Raw genomic sequence first — 12,173 nt, forward strand, 5'->3', positions numbered from 1 at the left:
ACCCTTGACCCATATAGGCCTCAGACGCATAGATTTAAATGATTCATTAATAGAATTTACAAACAAAGTACTAGTTATAGACCCCGACTCCCCATACATGCCCATCTGGGCCAGTAGATTTCCATAAAAGACTAAAATCGACATACCATATGCTAACAGTGACAGACTTAACCCAATCCCAATTAACCCATGCAATAACATCACCAAACCCTACCATTCCGACTTCATTCCTTGCAACAAGACTGCCATTTCATGAACTAAGAAGGCCTGAGATACATACCAGTAGCCCTGCCTTGTCGTCACATCATTGATGTTGCCTTGGGTGCTCAACCTGTGTCGTAGGTCTCCAATCCCGCGAGCAACCTTTACCACCACACAACAGCTCCAAAGGTGAAACCACAATAACGTTTGCATGCAAAAATCCAGACTTACCACTTGTAAAACCAATGTTACCATGCCCAAGGTTTGATCTGCCACTTGGTTACGGGCTGTCATGTACTTTAATGCCTTGAGTGCGTGAAGGTGTTGGGTGGGTCTCCCACTTTCCCTACCCCATAACTGTTTGATCATTACTTTAATACTCGCACAGGTCTCTCCTCGCGTCGCACCCCAAATGAGAGAAAATGTGAAAATTATAGAATAACATAAATGGAAAAAATGAATGATGGCCGCAACAAAATATCCCCATGCCATTTCCTATGATTGTCTTGGATCATGCCATTTCTTTACCACGATGTTCCTCCTTAGTTACTCAACTCTTTCACCTATCATTTTCCCCCTTAATTGTTTGAATTCCCCACCTTCTGGAGCTAGAAGTGATCAATTCTAGTGGCGTTAGTGGTGCTATGTAATCATAGTTTTTTACTGCTCCATCCTTTATTAATTCAACGTTACACTATCAGAGCCCAATATATCATGTAGAATTACCACAACGTCACTTCAGAGTCGTAACTCATCATAACGTTTTCAAAATGACATTACAAAATACGAACATTCAATGTCTTCATCCCTCCTATGCTTAGCTCCTTATTTCTTCTCAACCATGGGACCATTGCCTATGACCAAAGGCTTTAAAACATAGGAGCTGAAATATTGAAGCCTCCTCTCCATGTAGCATTATTTTATATAACCTTTTGATGCTCCTCAACTCCTTTTGATTATCCCCTTTCAATTTTTTCTCCATGGGACCAGGTGTAGTGACCTCTGGAAACACTGTGATTCATGCTTCTCCTTTGGTTTTATGGATAGTCATGACCAATCACCACCTATACCGGAAGGCCTCTTCATCGTAACTTTTCAAATTGGATTTTTCATAGAAGTTATGATATTTACATCCCTAATATGGCCCATAGTACTCATGTGCTAAATCTTCCCTTGGCTCCATATTTTGTGGATCTTTCATGACCAAGGGTCAACTTGTATCGGAAGCCCCCTTCATCATAACGTTTTTCAAAGGGGAATTAAAAGGGAGTTATGATAACCTCCTCCTCCGATATGGCTTTCTTCCATCCTTCCCGATACCGGGCTCCAATGTGATCTAGTCTCGAATTGCAACACTCCTCTTTAAATCTGGGCTTTCTTCCTAGCTTTGAAATTTAAACTTTGGTTTTGGCCTCCTCCTCGAGCTTTTAGATTCTGATATTTGTTATCCTTTTGGCCTTTTCACTTCGGTTCCCCTTTTTGGGCCAACATTTGACATCATTTCGCGCAACTTGAAAAAGGTACAGTAGGTGACAACACTCACTATCGTTAGTGTTCTACCTTTATGTGTCATTTTATTGCCTCTAAAAAAATTCACAATGTTGCAATAAGAAGTGTATTATATCTATTTTTTCATGGGAATTTCACTTGTTCTTATGCTAGAAGGAAAGATGGTGTTGTTGACATTTGTTTTAGAAAAAACAAAAGGATGCGATCACAAGGTTTCAAACTAGGTAGAACAATATAATTTCTAACCATTTTCAAAGCTTATGAATTGTTAAGTGTTATCTTGATGTATATATGCAAAATGTATTGAATATTCATCCAATTAGATGTAATCTCACTTAGTCGAAGTTAGTGCAATCAATTATATAAGATACCTTTGTGCTAGGAATCAACATGGTTAGTCTTCTACTTATGTGTGTACCAATTTATTGCTTCTAGAATATCCTAAGAATATCGTTGTTGAAAACACTACATTTGTCTTTACCATATATTCAAAACTAATTTTAACTAATTTTCTGTCATGAATATCCACAAGTATCCAACCATTGCTCAAATTTACTTTCCCACGTTCGCTTTTAACAAAATTCCATCTAACTATATATATACCTATGAACATACCATGCTATCACTATACTTTCCAATTCTTTATAATGATTTCTTTTTTCTATACCTATGAACATACCATGCTATCACTATACTTTTCAATTCTTTATGATGATTTCTTTTTTCTTTCTTCGTTTAAATTACTTTGTAAATCTCAATATAAACTTTCAATTAATTTCAAAATCAAAGGTAATATAAAATTTAATTAGCTTTCTAATGAAAACTAATGCTAGCCCTACTAAACAAGAACACAAATATATATGATCTTACAATCGGAAACATTTTGCGCAAACTCATCCATATAAATATTAGATAATTTATTGTCACTATGCGTGGAAAATTCATCTGGATGAAAAATACACTTTGTGGTTTATACACACTCATATTCCAAATACTGTAAACCAATTTTTTTTTTTCGGTATCGACATGACCAGCCTTAAACATCAAAAAATGTAATAAAAGTTCATTACAATAGTTACTTTTAAAGATACAACTTTAATTCAAAAAATCTTTGAAAATTCGAAGAGTATTGCCGAAAATGAGTGAAAATATGAAATTTAAAATTGGTCATTTGAATGTGTAATTTATGAAATGTATATTCTTGAAGGCTTATCACACTGATAAAATGAATTTTATTTGATAAAAAATTGAATTCGATAACTCAACCATTTTCCATATTTAATTACTATGTGATTATTTGATGATGCAATATTCGTTCATTATCATTACCCTATGTGTTTATCATTATAACCTGCAAAATTTATTTAGAAAGATTTTATACTAGCATTTGGAGAATTTGTAGGTGTTTAATCTAAATGAAATGAGAACAAAAACATGTATCATGAAATAGAACACGTGTTATTTCTATTTTAGGATTTACATGGGAAATCATTGGTTAAACATAGAGATGTTTAATCGGTGAAGAAATATTTCATTTAAATTGGCCATAATGTTAAGATCAAATTAATTTCCACTCAGTATTAAGATTGCAAAAGCTCCAGGTACCTAATTTCTTTTGATGATAAATTTATGAACTCTTTGAATTTATTATTAGTGGTTGATGGTATCAAGAAGTGAATTATTTCAACATCCTTGTGGTTAAGTGAGTCCACTTCATATATTTCTTATTAGAGGAATTTTGCTTGAATTTATTATTTTTCTTCTTTAGTTCATTATAAGCTATGTTTAAGTAAAAACTTCTAAAGGCTTGAAGAGTAATAGTAACCATGTGAAAAAAAGATTTGTAACATTGTATCCAATTTGTATAATAATTGATGAACATTGTTGTCTTTGTAGGAGGGTGAGGGTTGTCTTTGGAAAATGAAGTATCTAGCGGATAATCCAAAATCACTCTAATTATCTACATATATATACAAGCTTTGGCTACTCAATAAAAAATTAAAATGTCATATTTTTAGAGAAGGGTAATTGTGTTGTAATAACATTGCTAAGGACATAACTACCAAGTATGAGATAAGAAACAACATAATCAAAGTTATGGTAACGAGGGATCTTGATAAAAAAGTTAAGAAAAAGAAGAATATGAAAAGACAAATAATAAATTATGATTATTATCCTCTACATATATGATAGACTATCATTATTATCTTTTACGTATTCTCTTAAATATTGCCCCTTATACCATATTAAACATTAAAATCTTATCCCACTACCACTTTAAAACCCCTAATAACTCCACTTTAATTTATCTTTTTTTAAATACACCAAAATAAATTCCCATCATTGTTCTAGAGTAAAAAATTATAAGCAAATCTTTAAAAATTATGAAAGTTGAAAAAATATAATAATATTTTTAAATTAATTATAATTAATATTTTATTTATTTAACTAATTTAATATTAATTAAAATTTAATTAAAATCATCATACGTATTTTAAATGAAGAACAATAAATTTTACAGATATGAAGCCATTAACATCTCCAATTTCTCTTTGTTGAATATCCCTTAAATTATTAAAACAAATACCCAATCAAAGTAATAAATGTTGAGACAAATAGATGTTGGATAACATTCTATACAAACACCATAACATCAAATTAGCGTAGATAGGCTAACCACATAACAGAAATTATATCCTACATCATAAATTACTAAAAAAACGAAATGTAGATAGAATTTTCGAACAGCATATCGGTCGTGTGGGCTCTGGTTCAAAAAACATGACCGGCTTTTACGGTCACGTCCGTCCACCGTTATGGGTCAAAGTCATATTGGCGAGTTAAATATATAGTGTAAATACCTTTGACTTTGACAGTTAGGTGGAATTTCTATATAATATATAATTTAAGTAATTTGCGAAAGCACTTTTCATTTCACGTAGCGGAAGCTAGTTTTTTGAAGTTTTAGGAAATGAAATGAATTTTAATTTTTGAGAAGATTTTTCTGTTTATATTTGAATGTATTTGTGGATGTGTTTTGAATTAACGAGTGTGGTTTATCGTTTTTCCAAAATATATATGGCGATGAAATAGGTCAACAAATACATTTGAATTTAAGCCGAAAATCTTCTCAAAAAACTTGATATGGATCACAAAACCTTAAATTCAACAAATGATATTTTAATGTTTATAACATCAAAAATAATTTATAAAAATATTTTTTTTGTCTTTTGTTTTTTGTAATTTATTTTTTTTATATTTATGAGTTGGCTTATTTTTTTACCAATTTTTTTGGCTAAAAAACAATATCAAAAATAACTTTTTTATTTTTATTTTTTAAACTCATCACATTTCAAAATAAAATGTTTTTCAAATTCTACTGCTACAGAAATAGAAAATGTTTAGACAGCTTCTTCCCAATTTTTTTTTCGTCCTATTTCATGAGTTCTTAGTTATACCATAAAAACTTATTTGCTTTGAAAAAAAACTAATTTGCTTTGAAAATTATCTTTAGCTTCATTTCAAACCAACTCAGTATTTAAATTATGATTTTCCCACTTTTAACTAAATTTCCTACCAAATCCATAGAATAGTAGCCAGTCGGACTACTCGTTTGGGCAACTTCAAATGTGTGGAAATCCTACCTCAGTGAATTGTCAATCACGCCTGACACGGTTTTGTCATCCCGTGAAAACATCAGTTCGGACTTCTGACATTGTTTTCGGCTTTATCTCAGGTTACAAAGTTGGAATCTCTTTGAAGCGTGATATTCCGTAAATGCACATCCACGCCGACTGTATGTGCTTGAACATTCCGTATTTTAATGGCTGCCATTTCTGCGCTGTTCCACAAGCCCTCTACTGAAATGGATTCCATATCTCCACATCATTTTCTGAACGTTAGTTTTGCAAGCCCTCCGTTCTCGCTTCCCTATGCCTGTTGTATAATTATTCGTTGAATCCATTTTATTGCAGCCTGGCTCAAATCGGAGCTGAAATAGGAGACATAAGTGTAGGCCAAAGGAACCCTGGAAAGATACTAGAAGAAGAAAGATAAGAAATTGGTAAAGTAGCATGGGTGAGATAAAGGAGGCCGAGGTGCCTGATCAGTTCAGATGTCCGATATCCCTGCATCTGATGAAGGACCCTGTTATTTTGTCTACCGGCATCACCTACGATCGCCGCAGCATTGAGGCCTGGCTCAGCGTATACTCCTCTTCACGGAAGAATATTAAATGCCCGGTCACCAATAAGATGCTGAGTGACCATGAGGAACTCATTCCTAACCACCTGTTGCGCCGATGTATTCAAGATTGGTGCCTGCAGCAGGCCAGTCGTGCGAGCGGATCTGTAGAAAGAAATCCCTATTCCGGTCAGGCCGTCGATGCCGTTTTAGCAGAGGTTAATTCCTGCAAGTCTAGGCAGAAGATGAAAGAAGTTACGCAGAACATTGGCTCCACCAAGCTGGCAGTGTCCGTGGTTTGCGGTCACTCCAAATGGGCAACACAGAAGCTGAAAGAGTATGTGGCGGTATTCGAAGAAGCCTTGAGAGCGCTGGTAATGATTAGCCCTTTAGATGAGGAGACCTGCCGATTGATTATTAGTTCTTCTGATGCCCTTCTTTGCATAACACGAATTCTTGTAGAGGGAAGTCGCGAGGCAAAAGAGAATGCAGTTTTGATCCTCGAGGAACTGGTGGCTGCAGACCCTCTGTGCCGAGAAAAGCTGCGAGCCACCGAGGGATTGGCAGAGGGGTTAGTTCAATTGCTTAGAAATGATGAACCACTCAGTCCCACACGTGCGAAGGAGGCTACCATTACCATCATCTACCACATAGCAGCAGACGAAATTATCAGAGAGAAACTGGTGGAGATCGGGGCTATTACTCTTTTGTTGGAAATAATTCCTCAAGCAGACAGAAACGTTTGCGAAACTAGTTTGGGTGCGCTGGATAAGCTTTGCAACTGTGCTCACGGTCGATCCGTTGCATATGACCATGATTTGGCCGTGCATGTTGTTTCTCAGAAAATTCTTCGAGTTTCGGACTTGGCATCTGAATTCGCTGTGTCTATTCTATGGACACTTTGCCGTTACTCGGAGAGCCCTTCTGTAGCGTTAGAGGCTATTCAAGAAGGCGCGATACAGAAGCTTCTGTTACTGATGCAAATTGGATGTGGGCAGCAAACAAGGAAACGAGCTTCACAACTGCTTGGCCTCTTCAACCATTACAGACAGGATAGGTCCCGTGAATGGGAATGGCGCAGGAAAACGATAGATTTCGGCAACTGATCCCTTCTTCTTCAACTTTCTCGGGATGATGTTCTCTCCCCAAAAATGTCGCGCATTACCCGGTCCACCACTGTACCTAACTGTCTACATAGAAGGTTAAAATAGAACTGTAAAGTTTCATGTATTTAAGAATTCGAATTTGGTTTTAGGAACGACAGAAATGTTGCCCCAGTTTGCCGGCCTTACTCCTTAGGCAATGATCGGATCTGTTTTAAACTTAATAATCATCGTTCTCTTTCACAAGGTATGTATGTATTTTACTTTATTTGCCAGCAAATGTACATGTTTATTCACCATGTAAATTAAATTTTTAAAGCCGTCATATTTTATTAAACAACAGTTGGACATTGCATATATTATATAAGTTTACCGTCACAATTTGATACTAAAACTGCGACCATTAAGACGATGTTTCAAAATTTATTTTGTTGGTGATGCAAAGTCATTTATGTAAATTCAGGTCGTAGTCTGTCATATTCAGAGATGGTATCGTCAAATTGACAGTATGTCTGTGTCAATATGTCTGCATAGAGCATAGCTTTAAAAGGAAAGGTGAAAGAAAGAGGTGAGCATAAAACTCACTAAAGACAAATCGTTATATATATATATATAAATCATTGAATTGGATAAGATAAAATATAAGACAGATATATATATATATATTGAATTGGATTAGATAAAACACAAGGAGGAATGGATTCAACGTCAAAAATTTGCTATTTGAAAATGGAAAAAGCAGTTTTTAGGAAAACAAATTATTATGAAAATAAATTAATTAATATTTTTTATTTTTTATATACAAATTTAATATTATAATAAATTGAAAATTGTAAATAAATTTAAATATAAAAAAATAAATCAGCATTTACTATAATTAAATAAATTTTATATTTAATTTATATATTCTTTATAAAAAATTCATTATAAATATAAATAAAGTTCAAGCAATTAATAATCTAAATATTTAATAATATCTATTACAAATCACCTCTTCGTTTAATCTACAATCCATCTTACTTAATTTATATGTAAGTTGATTATGAGCTATCATTCGATAAATCTCCACTTGTAATTAACCAGAATAAACCTTGCATTATTGTAAATGAAAGACAGTTATGATAAAACTATTCCTTTACCAACTTAGTGGTAATCATTAAGTGACATTAATATAATGTTGTAAACCAACTTAGTAGTAATCATGCAAGTGACATTAATATAGTGTTAGTAGGGCAAATGTAAGCTAATGATCCCTTTTTTTGTCATGTTAAAGCAATACAAATTTGAAAACGAAAAAAATATTGATTTTATAAATATGTAAAGATATTTATTTAATTATTTTGTATTTATAAAAATAAAATGAAATGTATATTTTTTTATAATATATAAGTTTTAATTATAATAATTATTAATAATTATATTATTTTTATTTTTTTACTATTGATATTTTTGTTAGAATATAAAATATATGTATAGGTGTAATATTAAGTATCTAAATGATGATGATGATGACTAATGCTCATTAAAATCAATGTGGTCTATCAATCTCAAGAAGAGAGAGTTTAATTGTTATTCTTAAAAATCTTGTTTATAAAATCAATATATAAAAATGAAAAAATAATATAAATGTAAAGTACAAGAAATATTAATGTAAGAGTATTTTTTTTAAAGAAGAATTGTTTTATATATATGGAATTCATTAAACTTAGTAAGGTATTGGTATAAGCTTTGAAGGTTTTAAGATAATTAAAATTTGTTGTAGTTGTATATGTTTAATCTATAATATGTAACATATCTTTTTTTAAGATTATTGAAGAAAGAAAAATGCATAAGAGAAACATTAATATGTATTTTTGTTTTAACGAAACAATTCAAAAAAAGAAAGAGAAAAAAAACATTTATTTGTAATTTGTAGAAATAGATCTCTCTATGTTTACAATTTCGTAGACTATAAGTATATTTATTCTCAGTTGTAAAAGTTCACTAAAAATAGAACAAGGTGTTGAATTCACTAATTAGGCTTTCATACCACCCACCTGTTACTATAAATATAAATTTCATGCGAACAAATATAATAAGGAATACATAATAACACATATAAATATTACTAAAAGTGAATACATTCCTTTGAAATTTCAATTTCACATCACCAAAATGCTTGAAACATCGTAGTGGTACATAACACATCCACATTCTAATTAACATCACATAAGATCCCATATAAAGATTGAGATCAAGAGTGAAGATCCCTCACTTGTGGAAGTATCTTGATCTCAAATGATACACATTAGCCCAACTATGTAAACTTGTAAAAAATTATAAATTACTCATTATAATATACAAGATCTAAATGATATGATAAATAAAAAGTAGTTAGTGCAAGTTAATGATGGTATCTTAATGATGGTATTTTATGATCCATTAGTGGGAATTCAAACATGGAAAAATAATAGTCTATTAATTTGGAATGATGATTTGTGGGAAATTCACACTGAAATTAAATAGTGTTTAAAAATATGAAATATAAGAAGCTAAATTAACTTTCTAAATATATAATTTTAATTCATAGAATTGTGTATGACTATGTGAAATTTGAACTTTCCTTATAACATTACATTATTTTTTTATGTAGAATCCAATGCATATGTTTCTCATAATATAGGCATTGAGTACCTAGATAACACAATATCATTAAAAAATCTATAAAATTGTAAAGAATACATTGTTGTTATGCATAATTGTTTTAATATATATATATATATATATAGATAGAAGGGTGTTAGCATAATGATTTTTGTTTTTTATTTTTTTAGATTGTAGTTCTTGTATGTACTTGGGTAAAATATATTTTTTTCCAAAAAAATGAATAGGGTGATGAAAAACTGTAGGGAACAAAAGAAATATGTAATTTAATATTTTAATATATAAGGAAAAAACTAAATGAAAACATATTTCGCTTTATATGTATGTTTGATTTTATTGATGACAGAGTTGTGTAAACCACACAAGATTAATTTGAAAATAGCAGTCTTGTAAGTCATGTAGGAAAATGAAATCTTTGATATATCTAGATTCCAAGCCACTAGGCTTGTCATTTCAATCCAAAATTTGAAGAAGAAAAGTTCACAAACACAGTTTAATTTTTTCAATGTCATTGAAAAATATTTGAATAGAAGGATCATGCATGCATTATGAGGTGTGTGCATGTTCTAGAGTAGATGTGCAATCCTAAAGTGTGCATGCATCCTAGAATGTATGTTGCTATAATGTGCACATATTATTGTGGCTAAATGTTTTTCAACCATGTGTATCCTTCACCTCCATGTGGGGATACTAGTGACACTAGGAGGATTTATGCACTACATATGGGTGTTGCAGTCCTTCACAATATTTATTTATTTATTTTCTTTGTTTGCAATTTCTACATTATTTTGAGTATTTGATGTGGGGGTGGATGAGGGATGTCAACTTTAGATTTATAAAAAAGAGTGACCTTTCCTTTTTATTCAGATAATTTTATTATATTTCAGAAATGGGCTTGCTCAAAATTGCATTTTTCTTCCCATCTCTTCTCTGACTAGTCGGTCGACATATTTATGCAAAAAATTGTTGATTCAAGACCAATCAAGTCGTAGAGATCATATTAAAGGTTAAATATTTACCAACATAGTATAGTTCCCCAGAAGACTCAATCCTTATTTTCCATGTGAATAATGAAAGCTCGTAAAGGTGATTAATCATTAACTAGTTGATGGAGATACAATGTTAGCCAACCGATGAGCAGTTACTAGATGTTAGGTCCCTAAAATACTGGTATAGCTCCCTTAGTGTTATTGTTAGTGTAGCCCCCTCATTTTTATTGTTGTGCCCATGTAGCCCCCATATTGTTATTGTTGTGCCCCATAAAATCCCACTATTTTTATTTTTGTTCCCTTACATTATTATAGTTATGTAGGCTCTCATTAGATTGAGACCCCTTAAACTCCTATATATGAAAAGGAGGTCTTGTCATTTATATCATCCAATAATTATTCATTTATGTGATGTAAATCGGGTTTCCCCCTTGAAAAGGGTAATTTACAAGTTGTTGATCTATCTTTTCTTCTGTTTATGATCTAGTTGCATAACATTTGGTATGAGAGCTTTGGATTCTAGGGGTTTCACTGCTTCAAATAGGTCAGCCTAGAATTTTCACTATAATTTTTTTTATATAACACTTAAGAAGCTAAAATTTTGACCACATGGAGGTTAAATCTTAGTGAATTTCGTGTGCAAATTTTAGATATTGGTATGCTATATTTTCATATATATGGTCCAATGAATTTGGTGTTTTAACAGAATCTAGTATTCAGTCTCAAACAAGTGACCTATTGAAAATCATCATAAGTTTCCCTACAAGTATCAAATTTGAATTTTGTAAAAAGTGACTGAAAGTGCACAAAATTTAGTTTTTTGAGTATTGTTTTCAGGGCCAAAGGTTGAAACAATGACGTGAGTCATTCCATAAAAGTTCGCTCTACTGAACTAGTCCATAAGCGGGTCATCGTGGGATATTGATCATAACTTTATCTTCAATAATACAATCTCTGTATGACTTGTAGTGTTGAAATAAGACTCAGAGGGCTACCATAGGATGAATTTTCAAGCCTTGGAGAGATGAAACTATAGAGATACAATTGTTTCAATATCAAGATCCTAAAAAGAAAGAAAAAGGTGTTTATTTTTTTTAATTTTACATAACATTCATTTGAAAATTTAGTTTGAAGTGATTCAAAGGGTATAGTGAAAAAAATATGTTCTTATTTGATACCAAAATGCATCGAAACGAAAAAAATGTACACAACTAGTAAGAAACCAAAACCATCTACTATGGTGCATGAAGCAGAGGAAGAAATACAACATGATATATCAATGTTACGAGGCCAAGTGCAACAAATTTCACTCTTGCAAAGAGTACCAAAAATGAAGAATGATTTAAAAGCAGACATGGAAGGTTTGAAGGAAGTTTTGGCAAAGTTGTTACAAGAAATACTTCCTAGTGGTGACAAGGTACTCTATGAAAATGAGGATGAGGAAAAAAGGAATATGAAATATGATTTTGGAGACTCCAACATTGGGTTTAAGTCCCACCACATTCCAAACATAGATATGAGGAATTTTGATGGAAAGGATATTGTA

The 12,173-nt window shown here is 31.9% G+C and overlaps 1 protein-coding gene across 1 annotated transcript; it reads left to right on the top strand.

The window, feature by feature from the left end:
- Positions 1 to 5,783: 5,783 nt before the first annotated feature.
- Positions 5,784 to 6,998, top strand: LOC149155427 (U-box domain-containing protein 21-like). The gene has a single exon (XM_089444425.1). It carries the CDS (start codon positions 5,784 to 5,786, stop codon positions 6,996 to 6,998), a length of 1,215 nt encoding a protein of 404 aa, XP_089300551.1.
- The last annotated feature ends 5,175 nt before the right edge of the window (positions 6,999 to 12,173 follow it).

Source organism: Pinus tabuliformis, chromosome 9 (assembly GCF_031772625.1).
Source record: "Pinus tabuliformis cultivar Carrire ecotype Pingquan chromosome 9, CPIR1, whole genome shotgun sequence".
NCBI lineage: Eukaryota > Viridiplantae > Streptophyta > Pinopsida > Pinales > Pinaceae > Pinus > Pinus tabuliformis.

Bases quoted from the DNA above. Each gene is read 5' to 3' on its own strand.
- LOC149155427 (XM_089444425.1), top strand. From the start codon at position 5,784: ATGGGTGAGATAAAGGAGGCCGAGGTGCCTGATCAGTTCAGATGTCCG.